The 18827-nt window shown below is 39.0% G+C and overlaps 1 protein-coding gene across 5 annotated transcripts; it reads left to right on the plus strand.

Moving 5' to 3' along the window:
- Nucleotides 1-4493: 4493 nt before the first annotated feature.
- cry1b (cryptochrome circadian regulator 1b) lies at nucleotides 4494-18072 on the plus strand. Of its 5 annotated transcripts, none has more exons than XM_039615177.1 (13): nucleotides 4494-4728; nucleotides 4810-4965; nucleotides 5131-5606; nucleotides 12502-12610; nucleotides 12964-13106; nucleotides 13230-13414; nucleotides 13540-13628; nucleotides 14149-14289; nucleotides 14407-14718; nucleotides 15052-15203; nucleotides 15686-15888; nucleotides 16448-16585; nucleotides 16982-18072. In XM_039615177.1, the coding sequence occupies exons 3-13, from the start codon at nucleotides 5449-5451 to the stop codon at nucleotides 17062-17064; spliced, it is 1713 nt and encodes a 570-aa protein (XP_039471111.1). In that variant the 5' UTR covers nucleotides 4494-4728; nucleotides 4810-4965; nucleotides 5131-5448; the 3' UTR covers nucleotides 17065-18072. The 5 variants fall into 5 exon arrangements, with proteins under 5 accessions (XP_039471111.1, XP_039471109.1, XP_039471107.1 ...); XM_039615175.1 differs by having other exon boundaries at nucleotides 4495-4728; nucleotides 4810-4969; nucleotides 16979-18072; XM_039615173.1 differs by having other exon boundaries at nucleotides 4495-4728; nucleotides 16979-18072.
- The last annotated feature ends 755 nt before the right edge of the window (nucleotides 18073-18827 follow it).

The following is an 18827-nucleotide window of genomic DNA, read 5'->3' on the forward strand; positions in this document are numbered from 1 at the left end:
CCATCGATATAGCTCCTGATAAAGATTGTTAATATGAATGCAAACAGTAAAGGACACGAGTACTCCGCTCATTTTCCCCCTTTCTGTCGTCTACTCCTTATAAAAGTTTGCTTCCCCAAAACTCTTGAACCGCACATCCTGTAAAATGACCAGTCAGACAAAAGACAGAAATTGCACTGAATAATATATATTTTAATATAAAAGCAACTGCTTTTATGTAACCGTGTTTAGAGGACAAACCCGCCAGAGGCACAGACTTTTCAGTTATTTTCTGAGGGCCCATGTCTGATCGTAACATGACTCAAGACCATTAATAATAGATTGCATGCATAATGTATCCTTCTCTGTTCCTCTGGAGGAGAACTCGTTGAAAAGATCGGAATTACTTTCAAGGTCATTATCTAGGATCTCTCAGGGTCTAACGTTAGTTTCTGCGTTTAGTTTTTTGCCCTTCCCATGATCCATCACGGCTCTGCAGGATCTGCATGAATACATTAAATAAAGGAACACCGAGCGATACACTGTAGAAGCATTCTTTACTTTGGAGTAACAGCGATTAACGTGCATTTACAGTAACAATGTAGGCTAATGAAAGAAATGTAAGACTGACAAAAAATAAGGTTGGTGCAAATAACTTTACGCTTTAGGGTTCAGTGTCACAAAAAATGGCTGAGTGTAATTAACCTAAACTGGTGGCATTTACATTTTAGTTGCAGTACTTTCTGCACTGGGCAGCAGCTTGGAGCAACAGTGAACCCTGGTGTTAGCTAATAAAACTTCAGTTTATTTGTCAGTGGCAACGACTTGACATTTTAAAAACAATCACAAGCTCCAACAATAACTTCATCACACAACTAGGATTGGACGATGACTGCATTGTACAATTAATGTAACATAAACCTGTGCTGCATAGTGGTCCACATTAAAATGCACCATGCTGCATTTGGCAGGATAACACACCTAGTTTGCAAAATCCCTTATTGATGTGGGGCCAAAAGCTTTTCCATTTAAAGAGATGAAGGAGCTTTTTTAATAAGCTACCCTGATGCACACAGAACTGACTTTCTGATTATTATTATAGTACTTTAACTTGTTATTATAAAGTAAAACCTGCTGAGGCATTCTGATTTCTTTTTAGTGTCTCTGCCAACACATAACTGCATGTCACAGCATTTTAGCACATATTTTCAAGTCAATATTATGCAAAGTCATTATTATGTAATTCATAAAATCAGTGTTCAGTTAAAATATATGTTTTATTAAATACAGTATATACAAGCATATGATACATGTGGATATTTCTAAAAAGCATAATCCTGTATTGTTCTGTGATTATGGGATATGTGCAAACAAAGTCATATTTCTACAAAACCACGCATTAAAGCTGTCTTATGATCTCTCTCTGGTCCTCATGTAAATGGGGTAAATAGAATAATATCCTTATATAGAGGGGTTTAAAAAAATGTTCAACAGCCTAAAAGAAAAGCAAACTGGTTGAGATGATTTAGAAACACATTAAATGTAACTGAAATGAGACGAGGCCAAGAAGAGGCTGTATCAGTAACAATGAGGACTCTTGTGCTCTTGGGCCACTGTGATGTGGCCTGATGTAGATAAAGATCTGCCTTCAAGTATGCATGCTCTTCTTCTTCTTCTTCATCCTGTCACACATTTTAGAAGGCTGCACACACATTAAATGTTTACTGCAGTATATGTCCTCTTTCTCCAGGTTCACTGAGAAAAACAGAGCAAAAGGCTGATTGATTTGTGTCAGCACTATAACCTTCATGATTGGTCTATAGCTGCTCTATAAAGGGAAAAAGCTGCATTGCTCAACCTTTGTGTTTAAAAGCAAAGTAGACTAACTGATTAAAACTACTGAAGCTCAGAACATTTAAAATCACAGCTTCATGTCCAGGTAAATGGATTATCATAAGATCAGATAGCTCTAATAAAACAAAAACGAAGATTAAGACATAAAACCCTCAAAGTTTGTGAAAATTGACTCAAAGGCAAAAACGTCCTCTCCAAAAACAATTTCTGGTTCATTCTGCCATCTAGTGGCAATTGGTATAAGTGTAATGGCATGTTTTTGACTGCATCACCAGCACCTTTTTCAACATAATCCTTAGAGTAACCTAACTTTCTTATAGCCAGAGAAATCTATAGGCTTCTCTGATTTTACAGTATTTTTTCAAATATTAGCAGAGAATAAATGATGGAAAATTACTTTTTTTTCAGGAATGGTTGACGTATATCGTTGAGAAGCCAGAAGGTCACAGCGGAAAAAGCCATCAGACATTGGAAACAATTACTTTTCAATGCACTCAGCAAAAAATACAAACAGACAAGCAAAAAACAAACAAATACTTTGACTGTATAATTGTGAAAAGCATTGCACGGCTTAACCTGTCACGCCCGGTGTGGCAGGCGTGTGGAGTTTGTAGAGAGGACCCAAAAGGCGGCAGCTCTAGTGCAGGTGAGTATTTATTTACAGGAGTGGGTACAAACAGCAATGGCGGGTGAACATGAAACCGGAAAACCTAAACTGGGTAAAACTAACAAAACAAACCAGAAACAAAGGTGCAGGAAGGTCCGGGGAAATACAAACGGAGAGACGCAGGGAGACTGAGGGGAAACAACACAGACGAACCAGCAACGAGGACAGTGAACACACACAATAAATACACACTAGTAATCAGGGGATGGGAAACAGGAGGGAACACACCTGGGAGACATAACAGCTGACGAGGTGGGGAACGTAAACAGGACACTCTGACATAAGACAAAGACCTTCAAAATAAAACAGGAACACATACATGTAAAGACACGGACTAACCACAGGAATGCACGGCAGAAAAGCATGAACACAAACCGAGGAGGAACAGAAACCATAGTACCATAATAGAAAACACAAAACGCTGGGTCAAAAGGACCCAGGATCATGACATAACCACACTGCTGTGGTATTCCTGCACATCTACTGTAATTTTCTCCAGAAGACAGAGACGTGCAGTCAAGGACTTCTAAAGCAAGCAGACAGAAAAACAGATGGTTAGAAAGTGACAGAAATTCCTCTCATATCCACACCTATAACAGAACAGCTAAAGGCCAGACACTGCTCCCTTACATTAAACTTTACTTTCTTTTTTATTTTCTGGTTCACTGAGCAGGATGTTTGTTTTTTCACTTAGAAAGCAGAAACAGAAATGCTCAGGTGTAATGTACTTTAAAAGCTACGCACGATACTTAGGAAAAGAAGGAGGCATATTGCACAGCTTCACAGATCTGGTTGTGCGACAATGATATAACTTGTCATTCTGCCCCAGGGTGATACAACATGTTCTTCTTACTGAGCACAGTGTGCTATTTTTGCTCCAACCCTGACATTTCTGTGGGATGCAATATATCATCAAAAGGTTTATTTCTGTTATTTAAACAAAACCTGTTAACAAGTTACATTAAACTTCTATTGCTTGATTTTACACCTAAAATTCAATAACTTGTGCATTCATAATTGTTTATGGGTGAAATATCCTTCGATAACCATTCCTTCATTAAACCAAAGGTCAAAATGACCATCCTTCTGATTTTTGCAATTGATAGTAACAAAAAGTAATTTACCATTAATGATGCTCTAACAAATGTATGAGGCTGGTTCTTCCTATACTTAAAAACAGGGTTACAGTAAAAAAAAAAAAAAAAAAAAAAAAAGTGGTTACATAATGTATAACATTTTAAAATCTTCCAGATAGACTATCAAAAAGCTTAGAAATGAATACAACTTAAAACCTCTTTTTAATCTAGTCTTGATCCAGTAATCCTGTACCTCACTCAGAGCCAAAGGATACCCAGTTATGATAAATGTACACCCCAGCCCTGCTAGTAGTACGATCTATGTGGGCCCAGTTTTGGTTATTTAATAAATGTGTCATTTAAAGTACGTCATCACCTCAAAGTTTTGTTATCACTGCGAAATGGACAGCTTGTAAAGAGAAATGTGTGATATCAACAACATTTCACTGTGCCCTCTAATGTGGCATTAGCAGCCCACGTGACAACCAGCTACATTACTGTTGCCACAATGTAAATTGGCAGTATTATTTAAAGGGTATGTTCAACTTATTTGCCCAGTTTTCATGTAATGCCAGTGTCGTCTTACAGACTTTAGACACAACTGCCATGAAATTAAGACAAAATTCAAATAAAACTTGCAATTTATTTATTGCAATCAAAGTTGTCACACAAAAAAATCTAATTCATGTCCAAACCAATTAGACAAGCTCTGTGCAATAGTAATAATAGTACCTAACTCTGCAGCAAATGTTATGTATTAACAACTGCTGATGCCATGTCACATTTTAAGTTTTTATGTAATTTAACGTGGCTCGCGGGGTACACATTGGTTAGAGATTACCGCTGATGATGACAATGGGCGGGGTTAGTTATGTCCGACCAAACGCACGGTTGCGGTGCGGTCACGAAAAAGAATCGAGCACACCTGTTCAGAAGCTGGCCTTGCCGCGCGGCATGTGATCATCCGGGTACTTGTGGGTATACCACATAACTGAAACCGAAGTCTCCCATTAGCTGCCTTTAATCTCCCAGTTTAGACGATATTTACGTGGTTTTCGCTTAAAAACGGAGTTTGCCAGAGATTGTATCGAGAAAACATCGAAATCGATGGTGGAACATTTAAAAATAACCGCAGATGACGCGTAAGCGGAGGTATGAAAGCACATTATGGAAACGTGACCGGGAACACGTTGCATAACGTTTAATTCTGGCCAATCACGTCGCTCCTTTCAGCCCTGCGTATTCCTGTGGGTGGAGATGTTGATAACGAGGACATCTTGCATGGCCGACTTAGGCTGGTGATGTAGTTTATGTACAGTGTTTAATATGTTAGTAAGGTCGAGAGAGTGTTGAATTTGTGCATACGAACCCCGTTTGTGGCAACAAAACGTAAGTATGTACGCGTTTGTACGTTTTACTAACTACTAGCATATTTTATATGGCCTTCGCGCAAGCGCTGTGTGTTAGCTTATCAAAACAATACATTTGAAACATCGTTTAATGCTGTTAACGTTCTATTTTCGAACTTGATCATGTTGAATTATTCCATTTCAGCGTTGCTGCTAATTGAGAGAAGAGTTGCAACCCTTTTCTGCGTCAGCTGCGGTTTCCACCTTTCTACACATGCATTCATTGCTGGTCAGCAGACCCAACGCTGTGGATAAATTCATGGAGCTAGGCTAGGTTAAGGTCGGACAAACCTTTATCGCCATCCAGGAACGCAGAGCAGCTTGAAAACTACTTCGGCCTCGGATGTGTGTTTGTGACTTTGATTTTGCCACAGAACAACGTTAGAGGGCGCCGTTTGTTGTTTGTGGGAACTCCTTACTACCTTTTTCACCCCACTAGTGGTAAACAAATAAGGGAGGCGACATGGTGGTCAATACCATCCACTGGTTCAGGAAGGGACTACGGCTGCATGACAACCCGTCTCTGAAAGACTCTATCCGGGGATCGGACACCCTTCGTTGTATTTATATCCTAGACCCCTGGTTCGCTGGATCCTCCAATGTGGGCATCAACAGGTGGAGGTAAGACGTGTCACATGCTGATTTAGCTTTAAGTGGGGGTATATAGGACTGTTATGTGTGTTAAAGGTTTGTTCATGGTATTCGTAGTTTAAACTTGAATCTAGATAACATGGACTTTGAGGCAAACATCTTCACTGACTTTATAAACCTAATCAGAACAATTGGTCACTTAATCCTTAAGCGCCTGTTACAGAGGTCATATTATTTAGATTCCTCAGACCTGTGGAGAACTGCATCTCCACACAATGCGTTCAGTTGTCAAAGGATGCACAGTGTTTAGATCAAACTTAATCCCTGGTTGTAGTTGTGGTATTTTAGCAATCACCCAATCAAAACTGAATATTGTTTTAGATCTAACCTTTATCTTCACTAACTGCACACACTCTCTCTTCACTTCATTGCTTGAACTTCAACTCAAATATCTAATCAGACAATTGCATGGCTGCAACCTAATGCTTTTAAGCATATAGACAGGGTCAAGATGACTTGATAAAGTTTAAGTGAGTCGTCAGAATGGGAAAGAAACATGATTTAAGTGACTGTGAATGTGGCGTGGTTGTCGAGACCAGATGGGCTGGTCTGAGTAGTTCAGAAAATGCTGATCTACTGCGATTTTCCAGTAGAGCCATCCTTGGTTACAGACAATTGTTTGAAAAAGAGAAAATACCCAGTTATGTAGATATAAATGCTTTGTTGGTGCCAGAGGTGAGAAGAGAAGGACCACATTTGTGGGTATTTAACTTGTAACAACGAGTCAGATGACCAGTCATTACACCCAAGGTATGTAAAAGAGCATTTCTGAACACACAACACGTAAAACCTCGAAGCAGATGGACTGTAACAAGAAAAGACTTCAGCAGGTGCCACAACCCTAAGCTTAAAAATGAGAAACTCTGGCTATACAAAGATTGGTGTAAACAACATAAAAGCATGAGTTTATCCTGGAGGGTATTTTCTTGGTACAGTTTGGATCTCTTAATACCTGACCATTGTTTAAATGCCACAGCCTGTCTCAGTATTGTTGCTGACCGTGTCAATCCTTTTATGACCACAGTGTGCTCATCTTCTGATGGCTGCTTCCACCAAGTGACAAAGCTCAGATGATCTCAAACTGGTTTCTTGAACATGACACGAGTTCACAGTACTCAGTTGCCCTCCACATACGCTAGATCTCTATCCAGTAGAGCACCTTGGGGATGTGGTGGGACGGGAGATTTGCATGATGGATGTGGAGTTGCCCAGTCTGCAGCAATTGTGCGGCGCTGTCATGTTAATATGGAAATCTCTCAGGAATGTTTCTAGCACGCTGTTTAAACTGTGGCACAAAATTAAGAAAGTTCTGAAGGCAAAGAGGGACCCAACGCAGTACTAGCAAGTAGAGCTGGGCGATATAAGATTTTTTCATATCATGATATGTTTTTTTTTTCATTTCAGGCGATAACAATATATATCACGATATAAGCCAAATAACTATATTTGTAAGATTTAAATGTGCTGTTGCTCACAAGTAAAATGTGAAATAATCAGCAGCTTGTTTTGATTTAAATATTTATTTCCCATAATAAATTCAACAGGGTAGATGTACTTAAGGAACATGAGATTTCAGTTTCAGATAAATAAAGGCAAATATTGCAAACTACACAAAAGGCAGCCAGATTCTTTAAGTTTCAAAACAGAAAAACAAAACAGACTACTAAATTGTCAATTCCACTTAGAAACCAAATTTTAATTCTAAAAATAAATCTTAGTTTGTTTTACAGAAGAACAGACAAAATTGACTAACTTTTGTCAATATCATATAAACTGAGAACTAAAAGGAAATTCTCAATCTCTCCTTGTTGTATAGCTTAGCTTTTCAAACAGTTTTAACAGTTACTTTAGTCTGACAAAAGCCGAATATTTTTTTCTTGTTTTATAGCTTTTGTTTTTCTTCCCAGAATCCGTGGAATAATTTTCATCAGATTTAGTAATTTAAAAAATAAAGATGATATTGTTGATGGTTAATTGTACAGAAGTTCTACAGAACTTTATTCATTCTCTTTAAACCCACCCTTTGACATTACAGTTTCAGTTTGATAGTCAGTGGATCTTGGAGGAAGCTGCAGACAGTTAAGTTGAAGTATATTACAGGTTGCATATGTTACAAGAAAGCAGTGAGTGAATTATTTTTGCTATATTCATTTATTGCAAATGTATATACAGTTAAGCCCAAAATTATTCATACCCAATGCAAAAATTGCTAATTCCATATTTTTGTCTATGAAAAGAAGGACTGAGAAAACTTTGGTTTCAATCCATTTTAGTTATGGCAGATTACAAACCAATACACCAAATCTGGTTTCTTTGCTGTTGACTTAAAGGTTACATAATCAACATTTTAGGTTTTTATGCATGTCCATAATTATTCATACCCCATGATTAATAGTCAATTGCATAGCCTTTGTTTGCAATGACAGCTTGCAAACGCTTTCGGTAGTTGCTGATCAGGTTTCTGCAGACTTCAGCAGGGATTTTGCCCATTCCTCTTTGCGAAGGTCTCCAAGTCATTGAGGTTAGAAGGTCTTCTTGCTGAAACTCGTTTCTTAAGCTCCCTCCACAGATTTCGATCGGGTTCAGGTCTGGGCTCTGGCTTGGCCACTCCAAAACAGTCACATTATTGTCCTTTAACCATTTCTTGACTACTTTCGCTGTGTGCTTAGGATCATTGTCCTGCTGGAAGATCCACTGCTGCCCCAGATCAAGTTTTTCTGCTGACTGCTTGATGTTTTCCTCCAATATCTCCATGTACTGTTCCTTTTTTCATGATGCCATTCACTTTGATTAGATTGCCAGGCCCACTGGCAGAGAAACATCCCAAAAGCATAATGCTTCCACCACCATGTTGACTGTCGGGACTGTGTTCTTCGTTGGAATGCTTCACCTTTCCTTCTCCAAACGAAGGCCACATCCCTGTGGCCAAAAAGCTCCATTTTGTCTTTCAGGCGACAGCATCGACAACCAAACGCTTGCATCCTTGTCGATATGTGCTTTTGCAAAGGCTAGTCTGGCTTTTACATGCCTAGGCTGGAGAAGTGGAGTCTTCCTTGGCCGGCATCCACGGAGGCCCTCATTGTGCAATGTGCGCTGGAGTGTCTGCCTTGATATGGTGGTTCCAGAGTCACTTAAGTTTTTCAGGATAGCTTTGGTGGTGATCCGAGGATTATTGCTGACCTGTCTCACAACTTTTCTTGACAATCTTGATGTCATCTTTGGTTTCTGGCCACGCCCCTTGAGATTCTCTACAGTGTGGAACTTCTTGAACTTGGTGATAATGCTCTGTACCGTAGCCACTGGCACTTGAAATTGCTTTCCTATAGCTTTATAGCCTTTACCATCCTTGTGTGCATTCACAATGTGGAGAAGGTCTTCACTCAGTTCCTTCTTCTTCGCCATGTCAATGGTTTGACTGTTGACCATGAAGTGAGAATGAATGCACACAGTCACTGAATTTATTATAGGGTATGAATAATTCTGGGCTTAACTGTATGTTACATTACATTACTAGTCACTTGTTGCACCAGTGTCCAGCTCTTTTTGTCTTTAAAATCAGTTGACTGTGGTCAAAAAATATTTATTACGTATTTATTACTGAGTCTATGTGGGAGAGAGAGGGATTTCACCATTTATATCCCAAGAAGGACATATAAAGGTTGCAGGCAGTAAGTTTGCTGCCCAGCCACTCTGACAAGCTATTTTTTCCTGCTTACTGACTCTGCTGTTCAACCCTGAATCAGGGGCTGCAAATCAGGGGCTGCAAATCTGGGTCAGTATGTTGTTATGGTCATTACGTCATCCACCCTCACTGCTTTGACCTATATTAAACACACACACACCCCCTTAGTCAGCTACACCATGTCATTCGTGTTATTACGTGCTCACTATTTTTAGCTTATCCCATACGTCCATACAGCCGCATTTGTTCACAATGTTGCAAGCAACTATAACTGCTTAGTTTTACTACACACTGGTACACTGATTTAGATTGAATGGAATATGTTTGAGTTCTTATGGAAGTGCTCTCCCTGTCTTGTCTCCATTTTCATGCTGAAACAATACAAACTGGTCAGTAATTTGCGCTTTGTAGCTTGTGAGCCTTAATAGAAAAAATAATGGATTATTTATTTTCAGTAAATGCTGAAGAAAACCCATGTTTTAACCTTGGATACACTGTTACACAAAGCACTAAACTGAAAGGGAAAATTAGGCACAGAGAAAAAGCTGGTTGTAAATAAAAGGTGATTATTGTGACCTCAGATTGGTCTGAATGGCTCAGAAGGGGAGCTACTGTCACGGCGAGTGAGATGAGCCGTGTAGAGATGAAGTAGGATCCAAATGCAGGCACTTTGTAAAGGTGAGAAGGTGGTTTATTGAAATACACGGCACAGGGAAAACATGGCAAACGGAGACTAAACTATACTGGAAACAGCTAAACTACGGAGGAGGAACCTGAACACGAACATGAAAGACGGCGAGCAGTGGTGGATGACGGTAGACAGCAGGGAGACACACAGATGACGCAGGGTGGATACACAGACGGACCAGCAACTACAAACACAGAAGACGCGACTTAAATACACACAGAGAAACACAAGGAGATTACACACAGGTGGGGAAACACAGCTGGGAATAATCAACAAGACGAGACAGGGGTAAAACTGAACACACTCACATGAGACGCGGACCTTCACAATAAAACAGGAAATGAGAACACTACACCAAGATGCAGACCTGACACTAAGAGACAGACAGAAAATGACACATGGAACTAAACCCACACAAAACATGAGAACACAAATCCTAAATACCAATAAACAGAAACATGGAACTCAATAACAATAATCATTATCACCACCATCACCACAAAATGAGAAAATCCAAAACACCAAGATAACTGAAACACAAAGTGCCAGAGAAACATAAGGAACAATCCATAATGCAAAAGTAAACCAAAATATAACAAACACAAAATACTGGGTCCAAACTGACCCAGAACCGTGACAGCTGGAGTGGTGAGACAGAGGTAGAGAAGCATACTGGGGTTAGTGGAGCAGAGGTTTACTGAGGGAAGCTGACCAGACAGAACAGAATTCAGAAAGTAGGGAGTTAAGCTGATCTGGGCAAGCAGTGCTAGAGTGTTAAGCTAAATCTAGTAGCAGAAAACTGCAGTGGGCAGGAAGATTTGCAAGGTAAATGGAAGACGGCACAATTTCTAATACTGCACACATGCACATATAGAGACCCTAAACTGGAGCAGAACTTCACCAGCTGCACATTAGTCAGTTTTCAAGTCTCTTCAAGCTCAGCTCTGACACATCGTTGACTCCACTAACCATCAAACACACCCATTTCCACTGCCACAATACAGCAGACGCACACTGCAGCACAGAGAGAGGAGGGGAAGCCACTCCAGAAGTGATTATAGGTCAGTGTGACCCAGAAAGGAATATCGAGGGAGTGTCAGAAGGGAAGACCAGTGTAACAATGGGAAATTAAGAAATACTGTAATCTGTGGGAATATTATGATACATGAATCCTCCTTTCCTCATTACTTCCATATAGTTAAAGGGTTTTTAATTTGTAGAATTAGAAGATAAGCGAGCCTTTATTAAAACTCTTGTGGATAATAACTCAAGTGTATTAAATGAGGATATGAAGGCATAAGAGTATTTGTCAGAAGCTATGGGTAGTGTGCTGATAACTTTTTTTTTTTTTAAATTTACTCCGTATCTGCTTCCCAAAGCCAAACTCTTTATTAGATCTTGAATTATATCATGAAATCCTAGTAATAAAACAATTATTATTTTTAAGTTGTGGTTTAGGTGTCAGTTACTATACAAATGTCACTCAGATGTTAATTGGAAGACCATGGAGATGACTTAAGGATTTTCTTATTTTTTCTTAATTATGTTAGATGTTTTGGGTTTTTTTGGGGGGGGGGGGGTTGTTTTGTTTTGCTGCTGGGTTTGTTGAGAAATTGTCGAGAAAATGTTTGTTTAAAGGCATAAGTCATGAGTGCTGCTACAGTATACTTGTTCTGCTTTTTTGCCAGTAATATTTACAGCAGTTTCACCAGAAGAGGGCTGCATGTTCACATTAATACACTGCAGTATCTTTGTTGCTGAAAGAAACTGTCTGCCGTTTATTTATTGTGTTTTGTCCATATCTCATGATGGTCATCAGTGATGTTCTAAAATTAGGTTTTTTTTCTGATGATGGTGGTACTGTAATGGAAATGTGTTTGTTTTTTGTGTGTTTTCTATTCACAAATGCAAAATACTCAAGTTTTGGCAATCCAACATAATGCATTGTTGGACATGCAACAGTGCAACATGGTGCATTTGAACCTTTACACTTTTAATAACTTCTGGCACCATATTGTCAAATATTTAGCTCTTTAGACCTTAGAACCTGCTAAGATAACCCGAGAAGCTCTTTTCTGAGTTTAGGAGTTCCTTAGGGATTATTAAAGTATTCTGATTCCTTTCATATTTCAGGCTTGTTTATAGAACAAAATGACAGCAGAAATTAGTGAAGGTGATCTCTGCCCTTGAAAAAATGGAAACTCTCATAGTCATCAGAAAACATCTATATTCAGGTATCAAAACTCATGAGTGAGGGTACCGGAGAGGTTGTTGCATGTTGTTTTTATGGGAGAAATGGTTAATCTACTAACAAACTATTTTTATACTGAATTTATTAATTGTAGTCAATTACAACTTTTCCATTCCTTGTGCCTGTTATCAGTGGTCATATGAGACTGATACAGTTTTACTTTATCGATCAATTGTAACCAATTATCTGATCCTTCTGGGGTTTTTAAAAAAAAAAAAAAATTGTTTGTTTTTTTAATAAATAGGTTTTTGCTGCAGTGTTTGGAAGACTTGGATGCCAGCCTGCGCAAACTCAACTCCCGCTTGTTTGTCATTAGAGGCCAGCCTACAGATGTCTTCCCTCGTCTATTTAAGGTATGAGTTTTGGATTAGAAGATGCAGTCCTGCACTTTATTTTTGCTTCAAATAAGCCTAATATAATAAAAAGGTGCAAAATTGTGACTGCTGAACTTAAACAAAGGAGATCTAAACTTATTACATCGATGTTAACACTGAAAAATCTGTATTTCCCAAATATCTCTGTGTGTATGTGTGTGTGTGTGTGTGTGTGTATTAGAAAAAAACATGTTTATAGTTGTGTATGAAATGAATTGTATGCAATTCTAGGTTAATCACTGTCATTTTGCTATCAGTGACATTCAAATGTTGCATGCATTCAATAAAATGCAGCAGATGTGTAAACACTACTGTGTTTCTTTGTTACCCAGGAATGGCAGATAAACCGTTTATCTTATGAATATGACTCTGAGCCTTTTGGCAAGGAACGTGACGCTGCCATCCAAAAACTAGCCAATGAGGCTGGGGTGGAGGTCATGGTCCGGATTTCACACACCCTCTACAATCTAGACAAGTGAGTGACTGTGTAGAGTATTAAGCTGAAAGTCTCATTGTAATGAACCAGTTTGAAGGCAGATTGTGACCACCTACTCTGTCTCTGCAGGAACTGCTTTTAATACATTTTTCTCTTTCATAGGATTATAGAACTTAATGGCAATCAGCCTCCACTCACCTACAAACGCTTCCAGGCTGTAATAAATCGAATGGATGCCGTGGAGATGCCAGCGGAGACGATCACATTTGAGGTTCTTAAGAACTGTGTCACACCAATCAGTGAAGACCATGATGAAAAGTTTGGGGTGCCCTCCCTTGAAGAGCTTGGTAAGTTTTTGTGTTTATGTTCACATTAATACATTGTTGCCTTTATATAAAAGCAGTCTATCATCCATCAGTGTCAGAGTTGGGGGCAAACTGCAGTTTTTAAGTTAAATATGGTACTTTTTCAGGTTTTGAGACAGAGGGTTTAACCACAGCAGTATGGCCTGGAGGAGAAACTGAAGCCCTCATGAGGCTAGAGCGGCATCTCGAGCGGAAGGTAAAAATACATCTTACTGAGAACAAAGTGAAAAACTAATTTAGAAACTTCCTCAGGCTTAATGTCTTAAAAAAAAGAAATCTCTGCCTTACATGTGCAGTGAATTGTTCAGTATATACAAAATATGCACTTTAACCGGATGATCGCTATTTCTCAGATTTTTGACTACATTTCTTTATTGTTCTTAACATAGTACACCAGTACACAATATGTGCATAGGCGTCAGTAATCCAGTTTGTTTTTTCTCTTTTTCTTCACATTACTTCCAGTATCAAACCAGCTGAGTTCCTCTTGCATTATTTTGTGCTTAATTATTTATTTATTTATTTTTTTGTACTGAGCTACAACAAGAGTGTAATATCTGTCGTTTGTCGTCATTAACGACCTTCAGTAGTAACTTTTTTGAAGGTCAAGTATTGATGTCGGAGACTCAGAAATGTCACATCTTAATTATTGTCAGTTACTCAGATGAAGCTTTCTAACCTTGTCTTTTTTTTTTTTTTTTTTTTTTTTTGTACAGGCCTGGGTTGCAAACTTTGAGCGTCCACGTATGAACGCTAACTCTCTGCTGGCCAGTCCAACAGGCCTCAGCCCCTACCTGCGCTTTGGATGTCTCTCATGCCGGCTCTTCTACTTCAAACTTACTGATCTCTACAGAAAAGTATTAATACCGTAGTATTAGTATTATATTTGTTGGGCTTAGAGGCTTTAGTGTCTGTTTTCAGATTTTTGTTTTTTTCTTTCATAAGCCTAAATCAGCTGTCTATCATCCCATCAGGTCAAGAAGAACCACACACCACCACTGTCCTTATACGGCCAGCTGCTGTGGAGAGAGTTCTTCTATACAACCGCCACCAACAACCCCTGCTTTGACAAGATGGATGGCAACCCTATTTGTGTTCAGATACCCTGGGACCGAAACCCAGAGGCACTGGCCAAGTGGGCAGAAGGACGAACGGGCTTTCCTTGGATCGATGCTATTATGACCCAGCTGAGGCAGGAGGGGTGGATCCATCATTTGGCAAGGCACGGTGTTGCTTGTTTCCTCACCAGGGGAGACCTCTGGATCAGCTGGGAAGAAGGCATGAAGGTAAGAACGGAGAAAAGGGAACAAGTGCTTAAATCAGGCTAGATTTTCTAAAGCCAAAAAAAAAACCCTCTGAAGATGTACAGGAGTCAGGTTTATTTCTAGCCTTATTGAAGAACAATATCCTGAAAGGTTATTATAGATTTTTATGTCCAGTGAAGCCAAAATCATGTTTCCTGCACCAGATTTAAGTGCATATGAGTCACTCTGGTTATTATTCATTGTTTAAAAGTGCACTTAAAGAAGAATCAGAGTAAATTGGGTTCCTTGCTGTTGTCGTCTTTCTCTCATTTGTTGTTAACTGTTTTCTGTATGTTTGTTTGTTTTTTAAAACAGGTTTTTGAAGAGTTGCTTTTGGATGCAGACTGGAGTGTAAATGCTGGCAGTTGGATGTGGCTTTCTTGCAGTTCATTTTTCCAGCAGTTTTTTCACTGCTACTGCCCCGTGGGATTTGGACGACGCACCGACCCAAATGGCGACTACATTCGGTCAGTAAGACATTTTATGATGTATCACATGAAAATAGAAACAATAGTGTGGGTATTTGTGTACCCCTAAAGTCATTTCAAGTAACTAAGTACAATCTCATGGTTAACTTGTGGGGAGGGTTTTTTTTGGTGGCCTCACATGGGAGGAATAATTCGTCTCGGTTGCATCGAGATTACAAAAGTGAACATTGAACTTTGTTTAGCACTTTATATAATTGTTAGTGTATTTGGGATAATGTGGCCTGTGTTGCACCACAGAGGTTCTCCTGAATATGAAATGTGATACAGTCATGTGGTGTAATTGGTAAACACTGATGAAAATTAGTCATGAGACAAAAAGAATGCACTTTGAGCCTCAGTATTAACTGCATGTGTGCCAGCTAATGTAACATTAAATGCAGTACGTCCAGCATCCTAGACCAGTCTGTTACATTAGTCTACATTACATTGTGTCATCTTCGTCTGATTTTGTCTGCTTGCAGGCGTTATTTGCCGATATTGAGGGGTTTTCCAGCCAAATATATCTACGACCCTTGGAATGCCCCAGAGGAAGTACAGAAGGCAGCCAAGTGCATCATAGGAGTCCACTACCCCAAACCCATGGTGAACCATGCTGAGGCCAGTCGCATCAACATTGAGAGAATGAAGCAGATTTACCAGCAGCTTTCCTGCTACAGAGGACTAGGTATGGACGCCAGCTAGATACTAATTAAATGTCATGGCAGTATTCATTTTGCTAAGTGTACCTGTATTTATTCAGATAAACATTTTATCTGCTGTTTGTGAGGATGACTGCTCTTGTCCTATGACTTTTTTTTCTCCTGATAAATGCACAGAACCTTATTATACCTTCATTAGAAACCATGTATTAGGATAAATTATAACTCATAAGTACAGGTGACTGCTGGAATCTCCATAATACTCCTACTGTCGTATTAAATTACATCTGCAACTGCACAAGCAGAGAATATGTTTGACACGTGGTAACAGTTTGAACCTAGAAGTAATAATAATAATGATAATAATATCCATCCAGTTCATTTTCTTCCAATTATCCAATTTTCACGAGGGGGCTGGAGCCCATCACCCTGGACAGTCATCATCAGTCTGTTGTGGGGCACTAATAATAATAATAATAATGATGATGATGATGATAATATTGTTGTCTGGATTTTTTTTAATAAAATAAACCTATAGTTAAAATATTAACTATTTTAATTGGAAATGCTTTTGTTGTATCGCAGGTCTGCTGGCAACAGTCCCTGCCAATTCCAACTTTGGTGGAAATGGCACTAATCCCAGAACAGTCAGCACAGCAACCAATGAAGGTCCAGGAGGGTCCTCTAAAGACCCCTCTGTGCAGGTGGGAATGTCTCAAACAGGTACGTATGTTTTATATTGAATATTTATTTATAGTTACACCTACAACATTAAAAATCTTGATTTATTGCAAAATACAATTTCTGAGAGTCATCAGACTCACACTAAAATAAGTACTCATGAGACTGCAGTGGTAGGAAGTGTAATGTCAAATATATGAATTCCCTACCTGTGGGCTTTTTTGATAACTGTTGAGAATTAGAAACTGAGGATTGGGCTTTATTTCAGAGGACAGCTGAATTACTGTTATGTTCTCAAGAAGCTACTGGAAACCGATAAAGAGCCCTGAGCTAAAATTGTGGACTGGAAAATGAACATTTAGCATTTTTGTGCATTTTGCACATACGCATATATGCGGTTTGTTTGCAAATTAATCGTATGTTATGTTTTTAAAGCAGAAAGAGCACAGTCTGTGCAGAAGCGTCGTCATGAAGAGACTCCCCTTGAAAGCAGCTCTAAATCGTGGAAGCAGAGTAAATAGGGTGCTGAAGGCAGAACAAGGATTCCTCAGTCTGTCTGTATCATCTGGGTAGCATCCCCCCTGCATTGCCCCAACTAACGAACAGTAATAACTAAAAGTACCAACCATTGTAGAGCTCGAAAGGGAGGGGGGAACTGGATTTATCTTCTGTCTCTTGACTTTTAGTCTTAAGAACTCCCTTTAGTACATGACATTCAAATTATCGGGACTTGGAACCAGTCAGCTGTTAACATGACTGATCGGACACATTATAGATCTCAGGAATAGATGAACAGTTAACAGAAAGAATCTGCAAAAGGGGTAAAGCAGCAAATACAGCTGAGTATAAAATCTTCACATCAGGATGTTGTGAAGCTACCTATTGTCTTCCACTACAATATGTAACTGTACAAATGCTGAAACTAGTAGCCAGTGTGCTTTACCCCCTCCACACTCCACATTAGTGAGGTTAGGACATGATCAGGCTCTAATTGGAAGGTGAAACACAATCAGTGATTTTCAGATAGCCTGATCTGATGCTTCAGCTTCCACACTGTATGTAAAAATGTCAGAATAAAAAACTATTCCCATTAGAGTGACAGAACTGTAGGAGTTTTCTTTGCGTTCAGCTGACACCATCACTCACTTTTAGTAAACTGACTTAAAGTAAAATGACCTGGGTAAACTTTTTTTATTTTTTAACAGCGCTCTGTATCTTTAGTATCATTATTACATCCATACAATATTGATTGTAAATAAGGTTAGCACGTTGTTAAAGCAGGCCATAGAAAAGGCATCATACGTTTTGTAAATATTTCTTTTTAATTTCCAACTTTTGTATATTTGGTAACAGGACCTCAAAATTCCTTTGTAAATACAGCTACCAAAATAAACTCTGGGGGGAAAAAAAGTTCTCTGAAAATGTGCACCCCCCCCCCCCCCCCCCCCTTCTCCCATGTGATCATAAATCTGTTATTTTTGTATCAATTACCAAATTACAATTGTATTGAAATAAAGGATGAAATATTATTGCATTCTCATTTCTTATGCACTGTAATGCCTCTGTTTGTTCCTGTAATTCATTTCATGCTAATTTTATTCACTGTTTGCCTTCTTCATAATTCCAACCTGAAGTAGACGTTTCCTCAAATTTGTTTCACAGCAGACATATTGACTTGATAAATTAAGCACGTGTGGCATTTTAACCACGATGATTCACTGCCAAGTGTCCCAGGGAACCGTATGGACAACGGCAACGCCTCCCCTAAGAGGAATGAAGCTGTCATTAACACACCTGCTTTTCCTGCTGTGAAACTTCAGCTTGTCTATGAAAAGTCATGTGTGGTTGGTGCCAAGTTGGAGTTACTCAGCCACCAGTAAGATCCAATTTACATGGTGACAGATTAGCCAAAAGGTCCTTCCCTTTATTTGCTGACCTACTGAATCTGCACTAAACTTGTCTTAAAGCTACGAGTAAGAAATGATGTCAGGCCCTCCTTTACGGATAAAACGGGTACCTGCATTAAAACATTTAAGCAGAAGTTATATATCGGTATGAGCCAGACTTCGTTCACTCAGCATCCTTTATGAAGTTTGTCCACCTTTAAACTCATGCTGTAAATGTTGCAACAGATATTGTGAAAGGGTGAAACTATCCCAGCAGTTGTGTGTATTTAGAATACAGAACTGTGAGGCTCATTTCTTCATTTTACAGGAAAATAGTTGATTTATTGAAACGTGTATGTATACATTATACATGGCATATAAGGCAACACAGCCTGAAA

Source organism: Oreochromis aureus, linkage group 7 (assembly GCF_013358895.1).
Source record: "Oreochromis aureus strain Israel breed Guangdong linkage group 7, ZZ_aureus, whole genome shotgun sequence".
Taxonomy (NCBI): Eukaryota; Metazoa; Chordata; class Actinopteri; order Cichliformes; family Cichlidae; genus Oreochromis; species Oreochromis aureus.

Excerpts from the sequence above, each read along its gene's own strand:
- cry1b (XM_039615175.1), top strand. The coding sequence starts at position 5,449 with ATGGTGGTCAATACCATCCACTGGTTCAGGAAGGGACTACGGCTGCAT. Across the intron at positions 12,611-12,963 it reads TCTTCCCTCGTCTATTTAAG|GAATGGCAGATAAACCGTTT; the intron begins GTATGAGTTTTG and ends TTTGTTACCCAG. Across the intron at positions 14,290-14,406 it reads TTACTGATCTCTACAGAAAA|GTCAAGAAGAACCACACACC; the intron begins GTATTAATACCG and ends TCATCCCATCAG.